Consider the following 24,288-nt stretch of genomic DNA (forward strand, 5'->3'; position numbering starts at 1 on the left):
GGCGGCATTTCGGCGGATGCTTGTCCACCAGCCAGTACGCGGGCGCACTTAGACGCCCCGGTGGGCGCCATGGCACCCACGGGCACCGCGTTGGGGACCCCTGCACTAGAGGGTATTGCTCAGTAGTCACCTGAAGTGGAGTACCCGGGGGACAATACTCAAAGAAGGAGAGGTTACTCACCCTGTCCAGTAACTGTAGTTCTTCAAGATGTGTGTCCCTAGCGATGCTCCACTACCCGCCCTCCTTCCCCTCTGCTTTGGAGTTTCTGCTATGGAACTTTGCAGTAGAGAAGCAACTGAGGGTGGTTTGCCCATGCAGCTCTATATAGCCTTGGTGTGGCACATGGAGTTGTGTAGGGTTCATGTGTGTACTGAACAAGCACTACTACTTAAAATCTTACCAAAAGCGCATGTGCACCTGCAGTGGAGCACCTATAAGACGACACATTTTGAAGAACTACTGTTACCGCACACTGTGAGTAACCTTTTCTTCTGCTAGCATAACTCCATTGGCTAAATTTTAGTTACCCTAGCAAAGAATTTGGTCTGTTTATTCCAATTCACAATTATTGAGATCATCCTAATCAGACAATTCCCTAATAACTATTACCTTTCCTGTAATCTGCACCTCTGTATTATTGTTCTACTCTGGTTTTGTTGAACTTTCACTGCATGTACTGTGTTTATTGATTTATGGTGCTTGGTTACACTTATGTGAAGCTGTTTTCTGTTCCAAAATTGGTACTGATTCCATTCTTTATATTTGTTAACTCACTCAGTTTCAGTTAATTTTGCATTGGTGGTCACATCAATAAATACCAGTTTCATTAAGGTTCTGTGCCTTCCACTTGCTGCAACTAATTTTGTATTATTTACTTGGTGTTATGTTTGCTTCTCTATTTTGAGTAGATATATGAATAAATTGATTATAGGTCTGATCCTTTAAGGCAGTGGTTCTCAAACTTGGGCCGCCGCCGCTTGTTCAGGGAAAGCCCCTGGCGGGCCAGGCCGGTTTGTTTACCTGCTGCGTCCGCAGGTTCGGCCGATTGCGGCTCCCACTGACCGCGGTTCGCCGCTCCAGGCAGTGGCGTGGGCCAAGGGACGTGCTGGCTGCCCTTCCTGCAGCCCCCATTGGCCTGGAGCGGCGAAGCGCAGCCAGTGGGAGCCGCAGTCAGCCGGACCTGCGGACGTGGCAGGTAAACAAACCTGCCCGGCCCGCCAGGGGCTTTCCCTGAACAAGTGGCGGCCCAAGTTTGAGAACCACTGCTTTAAGGTGCTGAGCTGTTGTCTCCCACAGAAGTTCATGAGAGTTGAGTGCTCAGCACTTCACAAGATATGGCTATTCACTTGTAATATTTAATCTTTGAGCTTTGAATATACTTGGTGGTGGTGTTACACTCTGCTAACAGTGGATAGTGGCGGTTTGACTCAGGGCATTCTCTCACCAGGATTCAAATGCTGGGCCAAATGCAAGGCATGTGATTAGAGTAGGGATTTTACAGACCAACAGAAACAATTAGGACTGTTCATTGGTTTTTATTAGATTACATGCAACATTGTGCAATTATTCATCAAATAATTTAACTTTTAAAATATAGTTTTATTGTTCATCATCAAAATTTGTGTAAAGTGTTCCATCTATCTGTGTAGATGTTCTCAAATCCTGCAGTCTTTATTCATGCAAATCTCTGACTTCAACATGGAATGAAGGATTTGACTCATCTATTTTTTACTTTGTTGAGTGAAGTCTTACTTATACAATTTCACTGTGTGTGTATTTCTGACTCCTTGTCTCTCTCTCAAAATTGTTAAATCAAATGATTGTTGTGAAGAGCACAGTAAACTACACTGTGTTAAAATACATCTTGGTTTTCTTGATATTCAGAGTGTGGTTTGGCCCCCCAATCAGCCATGCCTAGAAATACCTATTCAAGAGTTTGGGGTTGTTGTTTTTAATGTTTTATTTGTCCACAGAACATGTATATCATGGACACTGGCAATGTAAGTTTTCCCATACACTCTGTTCCTCTCCCCAACAAACACAATATATTTCAATTCTTACCTGCAGGGCCAAGGCACCTTGGTTCTCATGCCTATTCAGTACTGGGCTATTTTGTTGAGTCTGTCAGAAAGGGTTCTAGACTGTGGTAGAGGCGTTAACATGGATACCTCTCTAAAAGGAACTGGACTGAAGCCACCCAGTCTCTTCATCACATGGGCCACCAAACAATGATCAGACGATAACTGTTAGTCATGGAAGACCCAGGCCTCGATTTTCACCAGTGACCTCGAAGTGAAAAATTCTGTTGTCCCCTTACTTGTCCCTAATCATTCTGCCTCTCCCACCACATGCACAGGTTTAATGCTTTTAGGAAGATTGTTTTGTCTGATATATCCTTGTGGGGGACCAAAGTAGTCCTTAAAAGGTGACCAATCGAGTATTTATTAAAAAATGGGCTTGTGCTGGTATTTACATCTTTAGTATGTATATAAAAAGACAAAAAGTTGAGGGAGGGAATTGCTTTTGTTTTGACATAAATATATCAGGAATGACAAGTATGGTCCTCCCTTTTAGCTAGAGGAATTCGGGGATGTCTCAGGGAAGTTTACTGTGAGCTAAAGAATTAAGTCAAGGGGTGAGCATATCAAGTATTTCACAAAGAATTATTTTATCCAAAATATTAGTTAGTTATTAAAGTTAACTAGGAATTAATAAAAAAGAGCTTTAAACAGTCCAATTAAAAATTCCTTTCCCTTTTAGATACTCAGCTTTCACTTAGCTCTTGTGATGTCATCCTTCCAGTAGTTCTTTAAGTAGAATAAAGAAGAAAAAAATGCAGAAGCCAGTTTTTTTTGAAAATTCTTTGCAGGTTATCTGATTGATCTTGAAACTTAGTTCATGGGTGTCAGTGTAGTTTAACAAATTTTGATTGATATCTCCATTGGTTATAGAAGTTATGATTAAGTCATAAATCAACTGGTAAATTCTCTCAGATCTAATGTGTGATTGCTTGTCATTTCCACTAGGTGGACCTCCTGATCTGAGTCAAAGATTTCTTACCAGCATAATTGACTTATTCAAGAATATGTGAAACTAATGAATATTTTCTTTGATGAATTTGCAAGGTTTTGAAGATTGTATAAAATACAAATGCTTTTTTTTACTTTGCATCTGTATGTTGTAAAAATAATACACATGTAGTTGCATTTTTTTAAAAAAGCTGCCCTGACTAATATATCGTTAATATTCTTTTGTGCTTATAATACTATATTTTTCAGAACCATTTTCTTCTCAAGATAGTATTTATTAATGAGGGCTTAGTGGGAAGGTGAATCACTGCTGAACTAAAATGTTTTGCTCAACTCCAAACCTGGTACCTAGATTGCAAGCGTTTAGGGGTAGGTATTGTCTTTTTGTGCTGTTTGTACAGCACCATGAAGTCATGGTCCCTGACTAGGGCTATGAGGCATTATGATAATACAAATAATAATAATAAAAGTGTACAATCCACGATGCTTGTTTATACTGCAAGGCTCATCTATTTTCCCTCTCAAATTAGAAAAAGTATTTCTTACTGAGAGGTGTTTCCTTAGTTAATGTTTTCACTCTTTCCCTGTATTACTCCTGAATTTTCATTCATTATATTATGACCGTCAAATATCAGAACTTGTGGTTGGATTATTCTAATAAAAATGTTAAAATACCAGTTAGCATGATATAGATTTCCATGATGAGGCTACCAAGTTCTAAAATCGGGTAATTAAAGAGACAAATCATTGGATTAAATCATGATGTTTACTCAGGGACTTAGACTTAGATCTATGTGACCAATATTTATGAGGTTATACAAAATTAAATCTAGCTAGACATTAAGCTGAACTGTTCAGCAGGTGTTTAGTCCTGCCTTAGACACATGCCCTGCAAAGATCCACAAATGGCTTCTAGCAATGGCTGCAACTAAGTATATTATCAGTATGTCCTGTACATTCATAACTCCTATTATTGTGGAGGGAGTACAATAGATCGTTGTATTTAAATGAGACATTTCACTCCAGTGCTGATCGCTGGAGAACCAAAAGCAATTAGTCCATCCATTAGATGCATTAATTCTGCACACCATCCTGCAGTCATTTATCAGGAGTCTATATCCATAATTCCCTTTACCTTTTATCTGTTTGCTTATTTGTTTTCATGTCTTCATTGGGGTCCTTTCTGCTGGCTTGAGGTTGACATGTCTTACCCAAAATTTTTTACTCTTTTTTAAAACTTTTACAAAGGGTAGAACATGAAACATCTATGGACAAAATTTTGCCTTGTATGCATATGTGCCACTTCTATTACAGTCACTAAAGAAACAGAAAAACAAACACGGCTACCCCTCTGATATAAAGAAACAGAATATCTTATGCAAGTATCACTCACATTTTCTTCAATATTACCTACTGTTAACATTATCACTTACATATTTATGAATTTTAGCCAAATCCTGTATTCCTTACTTAGGCAAATCTTCTAATTGTTTCTGGATTTTGTTAAGCGTTGTGGCCTATCTTGCTTATAGTTTTTCATAATCATTTCTGTTAGGTTTGTTTTTAGTAATTATTAGTAGAAGTATCTTTTTTCCTCATCAGGAAGTTATCAAATCTCACGTACATTTTATTAGAAAAAGAATACAACTATCAATAGTTTGATAGTCAATTAAGTGTATTTAACAGTTTATCTATGTCATGTTTAAATTTGCCAAAGCTTAGTAATTTTTTACTGTAGTGACGGACTACATTTCTTACAAAGGGCCAGGTCCTCAGCTGTTGTAGAATTACTCCAGTTGTAAGCATCTGGTCCAATATCTTTTCTCCACAAGGTGGGAAGCCCATTGTCTAAATTCCACTGATCAATGGTCTCCCAGACTGTGTGCTGACTTCTGTGGTGCAGGAAATCTGGCCCATAATAATTACAAATCCTCTCCCCTTCAATCCCACCCAGGGAAAAAAGCAATTTAAAAGAAGTGCGCTCATTTCCTGCAATAAGTAGTCATTTAATTAAAGAACAAAATTAACAGGAATCAAAAATGTTGCAGCTGTGTTTTCGTTAGACATTATATAAAAAAGAAAGAAATTATAATACATTAAATCATTTTGTATAACATGAACGTAAGTGTTTTACAAACTAATTGTGATTAGTTCAAAATGTCTTGTCAACATAATACTGAATGACAGTGCGTCATGTCCATTATGTCAGAGGCCCTGGAATGGTAAAGCCTGTACATGCACAACATCTCCTTTTCCAAGATATGCTGCAAAACAGTTTAAAACAAGTGTTAAAGGAGAGCAGTAAGTTCCTTCCAGTAGCTTTACTTCATTCGTTTTCAGCTGATCCTCCCACCCCACAGGCCATCGCTCTTCAGGCATCAAAGAGCGAAGTACGTCCTCTGGTAGGTAGCTCCTGTGTGTACGAGCTGCAGAGATTTCACCTGCACAGTCCTTCTCTCACACACACGTCAGGTTATCGTGAACTGAACTTCAGGGAAAGACCTTTATACGTTCCCTGATGTGTGTTCAGCAGCAGTATCGAAAGTAAAGACAAATTCTTCTCAGAAGAAAATCTCTATGGCCTGTGAAATCTAGAGGGTTATAAAAAAGAGACATTTTAAAAATCACTTTATAACAGCATTTTTTAACATTAAATATATTATTGCAATAAGAAATAATACACCTCTACCTCGATATAACGCTGTCCTCGGGAGCCAAAAAACCTTACTGCATTATAGGTGAAACCACGTTATATTGAACTTGCTTTGATCCCCCAGGAGCACTGCTTTACCGTGTTATATCCGAATTTGTGTTATATCGGGTCGCATTATATCGAGGTAGCGGTGTATTTAATAATGTGTCCATTCTGTTTAATACCATTGAATCACATTTCTAGAGCATCTTTTTTCATGAAAGATCCCCAACATGTTCTACATATAAGGCCAATATGACTAAAAATATGCCATGGGTTCATACCATTTTATCCTTTTGGTTTGAGGGTATGTCTACACTACCCGCCGGATCGGCGAGCAGCAATCGATCCAGTGGGGATCGATTTATCACGTCTAGTCTAGACACGATAAATCAACCCCCCGAGTGCTCTCCCATCGACTTCTGTACTCCACCGCCGCGAGAGGCGCAGGCAGAGTCGACGGGGGAGCGGCAACAGTCGACTCACCGCGGTGAAGACACCACAGTAAGTCAATGTAAGCACGTCGACTTCAGCTACGTTATTCACGTAGCTGAAGTTGCGTAACTTAGATCGATGCCCTTCCCCCCCCAGTGTAGACCAGGGCTGAGTGCCTCTGGCGAAAGTCCTCTCTGCATACGGGCTTCCTCAACTACAAATTCTCTCTTCCTTGAGTTCTGTTATGCTCTTTTCATTCCTCATTGACTCCCACTTCCAAATCTCCCCATCATGTATTTGCAATAAGGAGGATGGAAGTGAGGCTGGGAATTGGTGTGGGGGAAAGACTAGGGGGCTGAGTTGTGAAGAAAGGGATACTTCAGGGGTTTAACTTTGAAAAGAAAACAAAAAAAAAATTGAACTAATAGGATGTGCCTATCTTCACCCTTACCACTGTGCTTGTATGTTAATTGCTTCTCTTTACTTCATTCTTTGTCTGCCTTTTTTAGAATGCACCCTCCGAAACAATGACTGTGGTGCAGATCTTCAAAGATATTTAGGCATCTCACTGATTGATTTAAATAGGAGTTAGCCACCTAAATACCTTTGAGGCTGTGAGCCGTGTCTTTGCAAAGTACCTGCCAGAGTCTGGCTTCTACCATTATCTAAATACTAATAATAGATGGGCAGAATGCAATTTTGACATGACCATAGTAGCAAAACACCTGACTCATTCCAGCATGTTTGTAGTACATTATTGTGGTTGTAGAACTGAAGTGGCATCTTTAAAAGGATTTTAATGATCTAACAAGCAGTTTACAGTATCAGACTTGATGTTTTCAGCATGATTATGAATTAATTAGAATATCATTTTGGGCCTACCCATTACATATGAAAATTATGCTGGTAGACACATAATCTTCCAGGTTTAACAATTACTGTTCAAATCATAATTGGTAAATGCCATATACCTGAATATACATAGCAAGGGGATGTGATGGTGACAGTAATTCCACAGCAAGCAATATTGGTAAAATGCATAGAATTATTTTAAAATCTATCATGAGGAGGTTATTCAAAACCTTTTTATTAATGCCTTTTTAGGAGGTGTGGTAGTGAAATTATATATCTTCATATGTTCTGATACCCTTTGACTTGTGTACCTCAAAAGTATCTAATGGATGTTATACGTGATTGTTTTACCACACCTGTTTGCTGTTTTAACTCCTACACTAATGGCATACGCTTCCTCAAAATGTGAACAAGCTAGAATAATGCTCAGGCTGATCCCTCTGTCGATAGCCTACATTTTCAGAAAAGTGTGTGTGTGTGTGTGTGTGTTTGAAAATATGTGCACATTGTGTGTGCATCTGCCATGATTGCATGGCCAGACACAGTAACTGCATGCACATGTCATCAGTTAGCTGTCTGAAAAATCATTTGCATGTATAATTATTTGAGCACGCAAACACAATTGTGCATGAATTTTTTTAAAGATATGGGCCATAATTTTGTTTGTTGCTAATAATATACCATGATATGCTGTGATCCTGTCGGCTTTCACAAAATAAGCAACACTGAGTTGGTATTTTGATGTGCACCTTTTAAAAAAATACCCAAACAACCAGGTACTGGCAGTAGAGGTATTGTTGATATACGAGGTGGCACTCTTTCTTCTGAATCCGTACAGAAGAAATACCCTGAGGCATTGGACAGTTCTTCTCTTGGATGAGATGTAAAAATAAAGTCCTAAACACGGTACGATGGCACTAGCTGAAAGTGGTTAGGAGTATTTAACCCTGGTGTCCTGGCCACATTTCAAAATGTCTCATTTTAATCTGCCTAATTAAACTCCTCAAGAAGCTTCAATTAAATAAACTATCCTTTGCTGCCAGACCTAAGCTACAGCCTTCCCATTACTGTAGCTATTATTTTGCCAGAAGCCAGTGACATAAACCACATGGCTGAAGCTCAGGTTCTGTAATGTCACAAGAACTGTGACAAATTCCCAGCTCTGTATATGCAGTCTGGAATTATCTAATGGTTAATATAAAACTTTGGGTCAGTTTCATCCCTCAGATGTGTCCCATTTGAGAGCCCATGAGATGCTAATAGAAATCAAAGGGCAGAATTTGGCCATTACTGTTGCTATTCATTAAAGTGACTTTCCTCCAATATCATCTTTGCAGTAACAAAGGTAACGTTCTGCCTCTTCCTTCTCACCTACTGGTCCACTACCTCTCTTGCCACTTTCCTTACCTGTAACTCCCCTCTGTTTTTAACCAGATGATGTGGAGTAGATTTCAGTACCACCTATCAGCAAGTGCCTTGTCTTTTAATTTTTACTTTCTAATTGATAGAGATCTGCACATGCATTTAAATTTCCATGTGATAATTGTGAATGGTGCTAGATTAACAGTGCTGGCGAGGGAGGAGTGTCAGCAGAGTATATGTGCTTACAGGCATTGGCTCACTGCCTCACCATTCAGCTTCTACCCTCTCTAGAAGTGACACAGGAATTTGGGGTCTATACCCATATTATCTGATCCTTGGCTTCTCTGCTGAGTTGACACAGGGTTGCCAATTCAGGGTTATTGTGATGGTGTGTTTTATGCTGCTGACCAGGGCCGGCTCCAGGCACCAGCCCACCAAGCTTGTGCTTGGGGCGGCACCTGGAGGGGGGCGGCGCAGCGCTCCGGCCGCCGGGGAGAGCGGGGCCACGGCCGGGCTCGCCGCCCTCCCCCCAGCGCTCTGGCCGCCCTCCCCCCCCGGCTGCCGCCCTGCCCTTTCGCCGCCCTGCGCTCTGGCCGCCGAGGGGAGAGCCGGGGCTCGCCGCCCTCCCCCCTGTATAATCAGTACAGGCCTTCTATTATGTACTATAGTACAAACACTTTGTCTTATTGTTCAGCATTGGTGTTACAGCTGAATGATGAGACTGCAAACGTAAATACTTTGCCTATTCAGCTGTGTTAAATCACATGTCATGTTCTCTGTACAGTACATCCTGTGTTCCTTCTCCAGTGATGGCCTTTTAAATCACAGGTACAAACAATGTATTTTGAGGGTTGGGGGTTTGGGGAGGGAGTTGCTTGTCAACAGATGATACTCTAACAGCAAATATACTCTGAGATGAAGCAGAAGCGCTTTTATTTTTTTTTCCCCGGTAAAGCTTTTTCTGCAGATTTTAGAGACATGCAGGAACAATATATTCTGCAGATTCAGGACTCAAAAGAATTGATACTGCAGGTAAAGGAAAATGAACAAATATCTGGATGACCGACCTTGTCAAATGCTTGCTTGATGCATGTACCTCCATTTCATTACTTTTGTATTCATTTAGCTCTTTACGAATTGCTGCCTAGGAATTGAAAATGAAGGCAAGGTTAAAAAAATCATTTTGGATTTGTAAACATTTTTTTAATAGCAAATAAGAGCCCTTAAAAATAATCAAAACAGCAAATTCCATGTAAAGAGTGTGGTAGGCTACAACCAAAGGGCATGTGGCCAGCCAATACTGAGGAGAGCCAATATTCAGCTTCTCTCCATGCATACTGGTCACTGTCTTTTAAAGACATTGACATAAATACTATCATCAAAACCATTATTGCAAAGGATTACGCCACATCATCAGTCATCACTGACCAGCTGATCCTAAGACCCGTTTATAGAAGCAGTCCTTAGAGGAACATAAAATCATAATGCTCACTCCCCAACACTTAATGACACTCTGGTTAAATTAGTGAGCAGAAGCAGAGGTTCCTCAGCCAGCAACTGGACAGTTGAAATGTGGAGAGTTTCAGTACTGACCCATTTCAAAATAAAAATCAGACTGCATTGTTACAATATGCAAATAATGGACCAGATGTTATAGTCATTTACATGTGTGGTGTTGCGCAATCATATATGAGGGGGGAAATTTCCGTCTTGGTACATTACACACCATAAAATCCAAAACAGCTGTAAATCGATTTGTTCCCTTTCCCCAAATGACTACTGTTAATGGCCTGGATCAGACTGGAGTGCTTTTGTAAATTCATACATACTACTACTATGTAATTTAGCTACCTAAACTTGTGAAGCTTTAACACACAGGCATGTGTCAGATCAGAGATGTGGTTTATTGGAAGAAATAAAAATGTGGGGGAAAGTAATATAATTTTTGCCAACCAATAAATGGATTTTTTTCAGCCCCTGAGATGTGAATGTAAGTTTGTCAAGTGAATGAGAGAGCTAAAACTTTAATTGCATGCTTACTTTAAAATTAATAGCTCACAGGACAGGACAAAGGGTTCCTTGAAAGGGTCGGACAATGACTCTCATGTTTCACACTAGATTAAGAACTAGGGTGAGCGGGTGCAACATTACTGATTTCTATGGAGATGCACCATTTACACCATGATTCAGTTTGGCCTAACGACTGACACAAAATCCACTCTTGGATTCAATGGGCTGCAGTACACATCTAAGGGTGAAATCTGGCTTAAATTTTTATCTGACTCTCAGTTCCAATTTCAGATAATACCTTGTAGAATAATTGCAGGGGCTGTAACCCAATGAGTGGGAGTTCTGTTAGAAACCAAATATGTCATATATATTTTGATAAGTGTCTTTAGCAAAAACACAACAAAACACAACAGCCTTGGGCACTGCTCCCACTTTAAAAACGCTACACACTGATATGAGATCCCTTCAGCCTCAAATCTATACGACTCAAATACCTAGACCTGAATGTTGATTATCCCAAACTACCAATAAAACTTCTGCTTTACAGCATTGATTATCACATAATACCGTTCAACATAATACTCCCTATAAGCACTTTTAAATGAATTCGGGAAGGCAGCTAAGACAAAGATGGCAAATTAAAAATAAATCCTAAATGTTAGAGTTCTCTAAAGCCATTTATTACACTATTCATATATTTTCTACCTTCTTGTTGGGAAACTCTTCAGCACATGTGGGAGTGAGAAAGACATGTCTGATTTCCATAGCCCAGGATCAAGCAGTGAGCAATCTAGTCCAATAATTAGCTCAACATCCCCAGTTGTTCTCCCAACCTCCTTAGCCAAAACTTTAAAACTGCTTATTCAGCAACCATTGTAGCCTGATTCATTGTAAGCCATTTCCTTACTACCCAGTAGGGTGACCGGACAAGCAAGTATGAAAAATCGGGACAGAGTGTGGAGGGTAATAGGTGCCCATATAAGAAAAAGTCCCGAATATCGGGACTGTCCCTATAAAATCGGGACATCTGGTCACCCTACTACCCAGCCACTTAAGTATGAAGTCTAGGATCATTTAATACTGTAAATCAAATATATGAGAGAAACAAGGTGAGTGAGGTAATATCTTTTATTGGCCCAACTTCTGTTGGTGGAAATGACAAGCTCTGTGAAGCTCAAAAGTTTGTCCCTTCCACCAACAGAAGTTGAACCAATAAAAGATATTACTGCACCCACCTTTTCTCTCATATCCTGGGACCAACAGGGCCACAGCAACACGCCCCAAAAAATCAAATATATGGTAAGCATGTAATAAAGTGAAAATGTGTGTACTCTAGATTGGCCACTCTCATGGCTAGTGGAAAAGTGCTTTCCTTGGGAGTTCATCAGTAGAGAATAAAGTAGTGATGTGTACCTGTTTGTAACAAAGATTTTGTACTGAGTAACTTTGGGGTAAAGTTTGGGCCTAGATTTCTCAGACACTACAGTAATGGGTGGCAAAGATCTATGATAGATCGTGTAGTATACTGCACTCCATACTTTTTCTAATAACTATTTGTTGTTTTGTTTTTTTTTAAAAAAAAGCCTTTTCACTATTAAAAGGCATGTTTTACATCCCGTGGTCAGTGTGGCTTCTGTATGTTGAAAATGCAGGAACATTTAAAGTACTTAAATCTGCATCAGCTATTAGTACCTCATTGAGAGAGAGAGAAAGTGTGTGTGTGTGTGTAAGTACACCTCTACCCCGATTTAACGCTGTCCTCGGGAGCCAAAAAATCTTACCGTGTTATAGGTGAAACCGTGTTATATCGAACTTGCTTTGATCTACCGGAGTGCGCAGCCCCTCCCCCCCCCGGAGCGCTGCTTTACACGTTATATCCGAATTCGTGTTCTATCGGGTCGCGTTCTATCGGGGTAGAGGTGTAACTTCAGAGTACAAAATTTGGCTCATGGGGAGTATTGAGTGTCACTTTTACCAAGAGCAAACACTCATTCCAAGATGTATTTCCTTAGAATATCGAGACTTGTTTAGTAATACCACTGTTTACATGACCTGAGGTACTGCTTACAAGCAAAGCAAACAAAAAGACAGTAGTCTTAATTATATTTGTAAGTATGTCTGTACCTTATCAGCTGCTGATAGTCTTGTCCAGGGTTTGTCTGCTCGTCTGTCGTAGTCCTGTGCTTTTGCCACCTCTACATAATCGCTGAATCGAATTAAAATTTTTCTGTCTCTTAGTTCATCGACTGTAGGTCTCTGATTGAGCTGTATTAATAAGTTTTGTAAAGAAGTATATCAATATGAATAGGAAGTAAAATTGAGACATACAGTCAACAGCACAAAAATGGAATCACATGCATTTTTATTCCCCGTCTTCATTTTGTGTATTGTCTATTTATGTATATAAAATATACATCTATTTAAACTGAAAAGATTTGAAATTGATTAATTCGTCTTAAATGCACAGGAACACTGAGATATAGAGCCAGATTCTGATCTGATTTACATGGGTAACGCCATCATTCCAGATTCACAGTGTTATAACTGGGTTCAGAATCTGTCCTACAGTCAGTGAGTGAAACTTATCTATGATTAGAAACATTAGGATAGTTTTTGTAAAGGAAAATAATTAATTTTAATACTGTGCTATCTTTAGTCTTTCTACAAAGGCATTTTTCTATTAACTAGACTTCGCTCTCCATGTGCCTTTATCTCAAGGAGCTACTGAAACGCTTTTGAGTATTATTGTTAAACAGTAATAATGGGGTAAATGGAGCTGAGGGCTATTGTACAGTGGCTTTATAATGGAACATCTTGTCACACACAGCTTTATAAAGCTGAAGTTGCAATATATTTCAAGTAACCACAATGAATTACAATGTAGGGCTCAATCTTGCAAAATTCCCATAACTTTGTCTGAATAAGGGCTTCAGGATTAGGCCCAGTGTAAGAACTACAGACCCAAGGCTTAGCAAACTGTCATCACAATGTGCCTTTGAATATTGCACTGTGTTACCACTGACTCCCGTGGGGACTTCTGCAAACAGAACAATGACAGGATCAGGCCTAGAATCTGATAGACCTTCAAATGAAAAGGTCTGCAAACAGAAATTTCAGGCAGGAACGCACCTGCTGCTCAGCAAGGAGGCAGCTTACTCTGGGATTCTCACTGCTACGAACAGTGGAAAGGAACTGCTTTCCTAGCAATATAGTTGCAAAATCTGCAGTATGAGGCAAATGATCTCAAATTAGCTGATTTTAGGTTCTTTTGTAAATTTTCCATTAGCCTCTCAAATACAGTGAGCGCCATTTTAAGAGCCAACATTTGTGGATAATTATCTGAGATATTGTAGTTATTTTCTATTCTAGTTATTAAACACTACTTTCATATATCATTGTATATACATGTTGACTTTTGAATGGTGACCACCACGGCTGTTTGTCTTTAAAATGATTTAAAACATTTAGATACTGTTTTTACTCTGGGCTCTTTGTTATTAGTTTGCACTCAGCTTTTTAAATGTCACTGAAAACATTTCAAGATGTTACCTTTCTCGTCAGCCTCTGCTTGATTTCCCTTCTTTCTTCCTGCTCTGTTTGATCATTTCTTTCTGCAGAAAATATAAAAAAAGAGATGACTTTCCTCATGTAGGAAGATCAGCTGTTTCCAATACATCCAGGCAATAAAAGTTACAATATGGAGAAGCGTGGTGCTGTTCCTTAGTCCTTCTGAATTGCTAGCTCAGTCCTTACTATGCCTGCTTGGTGCATTGCCAGAATATACAGCTACCTTTCAATGAGGACACAGAAGCACGTATGCCAATGTCAGCTTTTCCTGTGACATAACCTCCAGTTACAATGAGCTTTAATAAACATAAAGCAGCCAGTCCAATTCTTCAGCTAGATAAACTTTTAGAGGGAAAAGCAATACCTTTAAAATTTTGAATGATTGTTTGTTATGCCATGTCTTTGTTAGAGTCCTGTCACACTTGCATTAAGATGCTGAAACATTTTCCTGTACGTACTTCAGGGACAGCATGTACCTCGTGAGCTTATGCTCTCAGGCTTCATATTTAGTTGGTCACGTTGCTACGCTATTCATCCTTGACTTACACACTATCCCTTTCCCTCTACTACTCAAGATATGCCAATTGTATTAGAGCCTCTTTATACTCACAGGTTTTCTTCTGTGATATTCTGTTCTAACCTAATCCAGTTTGCTTTTGTGTGGTCTCTTAACATTCAAGCCGTGATAACGCCTACACACTGGATCTAAAAATAGACTCGAGTCCTGTACCATTGTGTGAAATATAGTCTTTGCCTTAGGAGACTACTTAATGGATTTTCTATTTCTAGTGCAATCTGTTACTAAATTTAGACTCAAGTCCATGACCTAAATGCTAGAGACCTAGGGAAAAGATGTTTAACCATTCAGTGAGCCTAGAGAGCAGTGGATTTCAACCTTTTTTCATTTGCTAAAAAAATTTGTATGGAGATGCAGACCCCTTTGGAAATCTTACACATAGTCTGCAGCCCCCAGGGGTCCGTGGACCACAGGTTGAAAACCACTGCTATAGATAACAGTGTTATAATAGTCTCTCAGTTAAGCAAAAGCCATATTCTGTTAAATGTTGTCAGAGTTAAACTATTGTGTCTTAAAAGGCTATTTTTGGAAATGAGCCTTTTCTTGCCCCTCCCCTTTTTCTGTATTCTTTAGATTACATTGAAATACAGATACATGAATCTATTTAAAGAAGTATTGTAGCAACATATCTGCAACTAAGTAAACAGAAAATGTAAATCAGAGAACCTAAAATCACACAGTACACTATAGTGGTGGTGTATATGACTTTGAAGTAGAGTACATGAGACTGATGATATGGCAGTGTTTCAGAAGTGTCAGTGAGATGACCAAAGATTTAGATGGCAATTGTCTGCAGTATCTGAGGAGGAAATATGAAAAAATGGGGAAATATAGCTTTAAAAAAATTGAACATGCTATGTAATGGCAAGATGCCCCTAGGAAGTACCTAGCATGCCTAGTTCAATATTTATTAACCCCTTTTTAACTAGACCTTATGGTTGTATTTTCACTTAAAAAAAAAAAAAGCTGTTCTCCATCAATTTAAATGTCCATCAGAATATAGACATGATGCATTCTACATGGGCACTGGATGGTTTTCTAAGATGGAAACACGAATATGCCTATCCGGTCTGAAGAGTGTTTTTTGTCGTTTTGAAATGCTAAGCACCCATCATGGTCTGTATCGATAATGGCACATCTAGATTTAGGTAAATTAAACTTGTTTTGCTTAACAATTGTGGAAGTAGAAAAAGCAATTCATCAGGAAGCATATGCAAGATCTTGGTAAACTTTACCTATCTGATGGAAGGAAGTGTCAGCAGGGATATTACAGAATGCAAACATTAGTACAGAGAAGAACTAGAGAGGTTTTCACAGCAACCTCACATTGCTGAATTTGGATTCATTCATTAGTAAATGGCTGTAATGGGACTATTACTCCATTGAGATGTGTAACACTACACATCTCAATGGAGTAATAGTCCCATTACACAGTGTCACATGCAGCAGTGTAACTCACACCCTTGCTCTGTATGAGTTATGCAGGGAATTCTAAACTGTGCATGACATGGAAGCAATCACCAGTGTTAAGAATGAAGCAGGGATTGTACAATCCGATGTAAGAGAAGCTGCCTGTTTGAATATGAATATCAATGGCTTGCTCTCAGAATATAATAGAAAACCCATCTGAATTCCTGGGACTGATTTTTAGGTTTGAACACACAGTTACTGTGGCAGTCATGCCCTGTACTGAACAAGCAGTGTTCTTCCATACTTAAAGCTATAGGAATGAATAAAATCAATAAGATTATAAGTGTTGGGGTTTTTTAAGTACCTCTCTTATCCAAGAGTTGCCTCCATGAGGGAGAGTAAACAAAATTATTTCTCTTCATCTCCTGAATACTTTAAAAAAGTAACATCATAATAGCACTTACAAATCATGAGGTCGCACTGATTTCAGTGGGAGTACTAACATAATCATGGTTTGGCAAGATCAGATCCAATCATGCTCTCATTAAAGTCATTGGGAACAGTGTCAGTATCTCTGTCACTAACTTGAACACTGACTTTTCAACAGCTGCAGTCAAATTATTTACCCTTCTTTGTCACACGTTCTAATGTGCCTGCTGGCCCAGTGATGACCTGGGTTCTTTGCAATGTAGCTGACACTTTTATGTAATGAAAAAGGTAAAGTAAGTAGAATTGTGCAGCTTCTGATCCAAGTGTACCCCGTGCAAACCCAGAGTAACTGCGCTGAAGCTGACAGAGTTGCTCTAGATTTATGCATGGTAAATCTAACCCAGTATGTTTAGCTGGCATTCAGGACATATCTTTAATTCTGCTTCATCTTCTGTTCTGCTTTAGCTCCCTCTGTAAGCTCATTATATGAATGTAACACAATGTGGGTTTTTTTATATATTAAAGCTGGTCAGTTTAACCTAGATTAAGGATGTAGCCAGCGTACATCAGAAAGTAACAAACATGAAGGACCAGATTCTCAGAGGAGCTCAGCTCTGATTTAGACCAGAGAATGAAGGGAGCAGGTTTTCAATGGGAGATGCAGAGTGTTCCACTCTTTTGCAAATCTGGCCTCAACTGATACAGACATTTTTAGATCAATTAATTTTCCTTTTGAGAGCTAGGGGTTGAGGTTAAAGTGGGTTAATATGTTTACAGGTCACAAGAATTTGTGTTGTGTTATTTGTATTTTTGAATATGTGTAAATAAATCTGTGTATGCATTGAGTGGGTTATTAGTTTACATGTCACAAGAACTATTTACAAAGTAAATGGTTTGATGTACTTGAATAACTGAACCAACCGAAGATGACCAAGGAGTCCCCTTCAGTTCCCTCTGTCTCCAAATCCTATTGACTTCAATGAGAGCAGCATCAGGCCCTCTTGTATAAACTGATAAGAAAGAAAAAGCAGCATGCAATCCAAATACTCACAAATTAAGGTGACACTGTAATCTTTGTGGTCATGCTGCTGTTTTCCTCTTTCTTAGTATAATTTGCCTATACAGTTCTAGTTTTCTCCTTCAGGAGAAAAATTGGGATGCACAATTTAACTTTGTAAAGAAGACCCTTCCTAAATCTAAACCATTCTGGAAAACTAATGTCCCCCATGTTCACAGGGACTTCCTTCTTCAGTTTAAGCAAGAAAATGAATCTGTCAAACACCTGAACAAATGGTCAGATTAGAACATCAGGCTCATCTTGTGACATGAAATTATGATTAAAGTAGGCAAATTATTTAGGCAATTTTGTGTACTAGTGAAATACAACCCTCGAAATGATTAGATCTGATTTAAAAGCCAAAGACAGCATTGCTTTCATAGAATGCAAACACGTATTCCATTAAGTTGTTCAAGCTTGTTTGAACAAGTAATTGGTTATTTTTCACATAATAAAGTCTTTTACATTTTTGGTGCTAAGATACACCATGAATAGAGCAGAATGTATGATACTTTTCCTTAAAGCAGTGGAACTCCACCTTTTCCATCCAGATACCCCATGTGACAACAGAAACAATTTTCAGGATTCCCCTGTTCTCATCATTTTGGGGATTCCCCGGCCATCTAAAGGAAGTTCAGCAAATGTCTCCAGCAGCTCAGACAATAGTAACAGGCAAGGAGTTTGATACCCTTGAACTGTCTCAATTTGCCTTTTCCTGTCTTTAATTCAGTTTCTGTTTAAATTAGAAAGGTCAGGAATGGATCTGATGCAATTTACTTGCTAGGAAAGTCACTGTTCTGCAAGGATGCTTATGTGCTTCACTTTGGCATTGATGGATTTTAATTGACAGTGTGCCCTGACTCTTTGTAAAATGATAATCGAGGTGATTGCTAAACTGACTCACACCAAGACCATGCTTCCTTCCTCATGCAGCCATAACAGCAGGAATTATTTGAAAATTTACATTTGTATTCCTTTTTTCTGCATTAAGTGGTATGCCTTCAGACAAGTACACATATTAGACACCAGAACACACCCCAGTGAAAATTCCATTGGTTACAAATCCATTCCCAAAGGGAGGGCATGAACTTGTCTACAGCGGAGAAATGGCTCGGAGAAGTGTATTCAGTAGTTTCAAAACAAACATACGCAATGCTATTATTGTTTTAAAGTACTCACGTTTAAGTATATTCCTTCTTTCGAGCTCCTCGACAGCAGGTCTTTGGCTCAGGCGCCTGCGGAAAAACACCAAAATCACATTTTGTACCATGTCTGTTCTTGCCAAAGTCTGTACTGGGCTAGGTGCAGGTGTTGGGGTTTTCCTCAGAAAATCATCTCCGGTCAGTGAAGGAAGGGAATCCTGAAAGCTGGATATTTAGTTCTTTTATTCTTCCCAAATGCCAGCAGTGCAGGTGGAAGTTTTCCTCTAGTTTGCTCTGCTATCAGTGTAATCCTTCCCTGACGTATACATTCTTTTCATCCTATTTTCCAAACAAAGTCAGCTGAAAATAGTGCCCCACTACAGTTACATTCATTCTTGAGGAGGCATTTACCCTGAGAATCAAATGGGGTTCTTGGAAATCTTCTGCAGCAATTACTGCCTCCGCTCATGTAGCAATGGGTGCCTCTTTTCTAGCATCAACAACGATACATCCTGAAAGAACATCGCCTTGCTAGGAATAAAGCCTCTCTATGCAGGGTGGTTTCCTGGTTACAGATCTGACAGAGCAGTCCACTAGCTTTACTAGTGCCTGGTGAATAAAATTCATGTGCTGCTCACAGCTTCCTGCTGTCTGAACCGAGTGAGTGTCTTCTGCAGCTTCACCTCCCCTTTCAGTAGTGCTGCCTCAGGATTGAGTCTTCAAATCATATGATCAGTGCCAGAGCGATTTTATCTTGCATACCAAATGAGACTTCCCCAAGAGATGCTGCTAATATCTGCAGAGAATCTCAGGGTAATTGAACAACCACACACAAGCACTTATAGTTACTGCATTTGCTAGCTTTCGAACAATAATCCAGCCAACAGAGAGATAAAAGGGTTTCTACTGATTTCTGGCAATATTAAGGATCCTCGCTTCCTGCCTGAAATAGATGTTACACTGTAGGAGTCTGGAGGTTCCAAAGCCAGCGTGATTGCCAGCAACGGGCTAACACGGAGACTCGCAGGCACCATGAGAGTGATTCTAGTATCACGGTAAATAAAGGGCAGAATTCTAAAACGATCTTATACCGTTGCACTGTGTCGAACACAAAAGAGAACAGACACTAAAATGATGAGTTAACGTCTCTGATGCTAGGTTTCCCCCCAGCATTTGTCTCCTGATCAAATTCACTACTGAAATCAGTTCCTTGGATTTGCCTGGCAGCATCAGGATTCAAGCACAAAATGAACCCTGGCAGCCTTCATGAACGCGCCTCCTTTCCTTTTTGTTTATTAATTCCCCTAAAACCACTGACAGGGCCAAATCTACGCTCAGTATCACTGGTGTAAATGTGGAGTAACTCCACCGAGCACGGTTTAGCTACTCCTGATTTACACCAATGTAAATGGTAGCAAGATATGGCCCCATGAGCTTTAGTGCTTCAGTAACAACCCCTGTACCCAACTCCAGCCATTCTTCCTTCTATTCCCAAGGATTTTTTGTGGGTGTCTTTGATTTCTCCTTAGACTTAATGGAGCAGGTCCTATACCTCAGCCTAATCCTACTGAAGTGAATGGAGCTATGCAGAAATGCACCAGTTGAGAATGTGGCCACATGTTTTTAATTCAGGGGTGGGCAAATTTTTTGGCCTGAGGGCTGCACTGGGTTTTGTAAATTGTATGGAGGGCCGGTTAGGGGAGGGAGTCGTGGCCCAGCCCCCACCTCCTATCTGCCCCCCCCAGGACTCCTGCCCCATCCAAACACCCCTTCTCCCTGTCCCCTGACTGCCCCTGGAACCCCTGCCCCTGACTGCCCCCTGCCGCCCCATCCAACCCCCCCTCCTTCCTGACTGCCCCCCTGGGACTCCTGCCCCCATTCAACCCCCCTGTTTCCCCCCCTGACCGCCCCGACCCCTAGCCACACCCCCGCCCCCTGACCACCACCCCGAATGCCCCTGCCCTCTATCCAACCCCCACTGCTCCGTGCCCCCTTACCGCACTGCCTGGAGCACTGGTAGCTGGCGGCACTATAGTCGCGCCGCCTGGCTGGAGCCGGGCCACGCCACCACGCAGGGCAGAGACCGGGTCAGGCCGGGCTCTGCAGCGGTGCTGCCCCAGGAGCTCACAGCCCCGCCGCCCAGAGCATTGCGCCGGTGGCGGAGCGAGCGAGCTGAGGCTGCGGGGGAGGGGGAACAGTGGGGGAAGGGCCGGGGCTAGCCTCCCGGGCCAGGAGCTCGGGGGCCGGGCAGGAATGTCCTGTGGGCCAGATGTGGCCCGCAGGCCATAGTTTGCCCACCTCTGTTTTAATTCCTATTGTCCCTCCTCACCCCCCCCACCCCCATCCCATCACTGTATGTCTTAGCACTGATAAAATTCCCTGAGGATGTTTTGTTTCAGAGAGATTAACATGCTCTTCACAATCCGGATCAGGGAAGAGTGACTTACTCTGTGACTTTATCTGTAAATCAAAGGGCCACCAGGCCTGCTGTTCACATGCCTCTCTATCAAACCATTTTTAATTACACCACGTCCATGTGATGTTTATAGATTCTCCTAGGAACTGTACATTAGATTCTGAAGGACCTTTAAACTAGAGGATTAAAAATCTAACCAAGAATATCAAAGCAATTAAAGCAGTGTTCTGAGTGCTTATGAATATTGATGATTTGTATATTTGTGTGTTATGGTAATCCCGGACTTTTTAAAAGCCACCCTCCCTTTTTTTGCACCCACAAATAAAACCTGTAAATCTCTCACTGGAAAAAAAAATGTGTTGGTGACAGAGTCAAGTCTCCATTGACAATCAGACAATTGAAACCAGTTTTCTTCAAAGCACTTGTGCCTAAATTCACTATCACATGATGCAGGACCAGATTTTCACAGCTATGTGCACACACACCATATCTGCATATGTAATTACAGAAACTGCACATGGTAAATACACATGAACACGACCAGGCAGGCAGCTAATAAGCCCTTTTTTACAGTATTGACAACCTCAAATATTCAGCAATCAAGAGTCAGCCCTCCTCCCCCCCCCAAAAAATCATGAAATTGGCTTAAAAATATGACTTTTAAAAAATATTTTTATTTGCCTTCTTGGTTTTGAGCCTTTAGGGTGCACTTGGACCAAATTTGCAAGCTTCTCTCCACAGCCATGAGTGCCAGAAACTCACTTGTTCTTAAAACACAAGATGAAAGTCTCATGAAATGACATGATTCCAGAAGCTGGGGCTTTAAGAAAAAAACATATATCCAGACCCTTATGATAACATCGTCAGAGATGTTAACATTGTTGATGTTTGAGTACCCTGGTGTAATTCCATGCAGTTGTTATATATACTGCTCAGGTGGGATATTTGTCTTTATTTGTCCTCCATCACTGTGGTATGTGAGCACTTCCGTGGTTTCTGAACATATAGTGGAATGTAAAGGCCTCTTTCACTAGAGCTGCACTCACACACATGGGAGAAGGGCAGGCAGCCAGCAAAGGTTAATGGGTCCAGCTGCTTCCCTCCCTTTGTTCTGATTGGAAAGGAGAGAAGGCAGCTGCGTGTAGCCCAGTCAGGGAGAAGAGGGCATCTCTAACTCTAGAAGCCCTCTTCAGAAAGGTGGAGAGATTGAAGAGAGAGAGAGAGAGAGAAAGGCAGGCAGGCTTTTCTGGCTGAGAGGTTCTCAAAGGGCTGAACTGCTTCCTGATGCTTGTTGCAAGCTGCTCTGGAGCAGTCTGTATCTGTGAGTACTGGGGCTTGCTCCCTTTTCTCTCTACTGAAATGTTTCACTAGGTCTCCTGAGGAGGGGACTTTTCTGCTTTGAAACAGGAAGCTGGGGGTGAGCTGAGAACTTCCTGACTTTGCATATGTTCTGGGCCTTCTGCACAGGACTTAGCCATTCCTAGTGCCAAGAAACTGCAGTTGCTTTCTCAATACTGAGGGCTACATTCACCTCAGCTGTGTAAGCACAGCCTGCCCTGTCCAGGGGGACCCACAGAAGTTTCCCCTGGGTGCTCTGTAGGCCCTTACCAAATCAGCCAATCTTTCAGCCACACTGACCAGGCCCTCAACCTAGCCAGCAGCACCCCATTTCTCCAAAGGAGGGGTTGCAGCCATCTTTCACCCTGCTGCGGCCTCCTCTTGGTAGGCTGCCCCTGCCTGAGGCCCTCTGCCTTGTTTCACGTCAGTGGGACTAAGAGTAAACAAGGAACAACTGTGGTTCTGAACTGCAGGCTCCTCCACTGTCAGTGTGATGAGGAGAGAGCTGAGGATGTGCCTTGGTCAGAGGAGTGTTTCTTTTTTAATAGTGTATTTTAGCTGTCTGTAGGGCTGCCAACTATCCAGGATTGTCCTGGAGTTGTCAGGAATTAAAGATTGTCATGTGATGAAATCTCCAGGCATTTATCCAACCAAAGTTGGCAACCCTGGGTCTGTGTTTTGAACCTGTTAACATCTCTGCTGGGGAGAATTCCACTTCAGGCTCTGTAAGCAAGGAGCCATCCCTTCCCTACTTGGTAGTCCATGCTGAGAACTCAATAGCACTCTTTGGATTTCCCCCCAGCCTTAAAAAAAAAAAAAAAAAAAAAAAAAAAAGCCTTCCCATTTTCCCTGAGCTCTGTGAGCCTCCCTGAAAAGAGATCAGCTTGATCCTCAGGACGGCAGCATTACTGTCCTAGAATCTCCTCTCTGTGCAAGGCAGTCAAGTGTAACTTGGCAGGAGAAATGACTTCTCTTGGGGATTTGGGTTTGTTTTTTTCCCACCCACTATTAGAGGGAGCAGGTGTTGTCAAAGATGAGGGCTTGTTACAGGAAACACTAATATCCTCTGTATGCTTTAACATCTCCAGCAGTTTAAAGGCTAAAAGCAGATTTCAGGCCACAGCTGGGAGCTCTTGCTTTGTAATTTTGGAGGACAAGATGGTAAGCAAGTCGAAGTCTACAAAGAGGCTGAAACTGAGCAGCGAGTGGACTTAGCCAGACTAACTGTAGTGTCTGTGCCAGCTCTCCCTGAAAGGGTGACAAGACAAATTTTAAGAGTTCAATTGATTTGTAAAGGATGGAAGAACTGCTGTCCTTATTAATATGATTTTCACATTGATTAGTTAAGTTTAGACACCTACCTATTTCTGGCCACCAGAATGAGCATCCAATCTGGGCCCATCATATACTGTAAATGCACAGAAATCTTAGTGTCAGTATTTGAATTACACCTCTACCCCGATATAACGTGACCTAATAGAACAGGGGTCGGCAACCTTTCAGAAGTGATGTGCCGAGTCTTCATTTATTCACTTTAATTTAAGGTTTTGCGTGCCAGTAATACATTTTAACCTTTTTAGAAGGTCTCTCTCTATAAGTCTATAATATATAACTAAACTATTGTTGTATGTAAAGCAAATAAGGTTTTTAAAATGTTTAAGAAGCTTCATTTAAAATTAAATTAAAATACAGAGCCCCCCGGACCGGTGGCCAGGACCCGGGCACAGGGCCGCCCAGAGGATTCAGGGGGCCTGGGGCAAAGCAATTTCGGGGGCCCCTTCCATTTAAAAAAAAAGTTGCAATACTCTAGTAACATGTATTTGGAAATGTAAAAAATAACCAGTGAAATACATTCAAAAATTAATTTGTAGTAATTTGAAAATACACTAAATACATTATTTAAAAACATTAAATGCTTTAATGGTATGTATACATTTGCAATTACATAATGGGCTGTTGCTGGGTGATGGT

At 40.9% G+C, this 24,288-nt stretch overlaps 1 protein-coding gene across 1 annotated transcript in view; it reads right to left on the reverse strand.

Annotated features, from left to right (window-relative positions):
* Nucleotides 1–5,145: 5,145 nt before the first annotated feature.
* Nucleotides 5,146–24,288, reverse strand: part of PHACTR3 (phosphatase and actin regulator 3) — a 169,073-nt gene continuing 149,930 nt past the window's right edge. The window contains exons 9-13 of the mRNA XM_024195904.1: nucleotides 18,601–18,656; nucleotides 13,931–13,992; nucleotides 12,506–12,646; nucleotides 9,439–9,515; nucleotides 5,146–5,621 (exon numbers count right to left, since the gene is read on the reverse strand). Of these exons, the coding sequence (XP_024051672.1) occupies nucleotides 5,606–5,621; nucleotides 9,439–9,515; nucleotides 12,506–12,646; nucleotides 13,931–13,992; nucleotides 18,601–18,656 (352 nt within the window). The 3' untranslated portion in view covers nucleotides 5,146–5,605. The remainder of the gene's footprint in view (nucleotides 5,622–9,438; nucleotides 9,516–12,505; nucleotides 12,647–13,930; nucleotides 13,993–18,600; nucleotides 18,657–24,288) is intronic.

The sequence above is a fragment of the Terrapene carolina genome, unplaced genomic scaffold, assembly GCF_002925995.2.
Source record: "Terrapene carolina triunguis isolate 2854851 unplaced genomic scaffold, T_m_triunguis-2.0 Scaffold130, whole genome shotgun sequence".
NCBI classification, from domain to species: domain Eukaryota; kingdom Metazoa; phylum Chordata; order Testudines; family Emydidae; genus Terrapene; species Terrapene triunguis.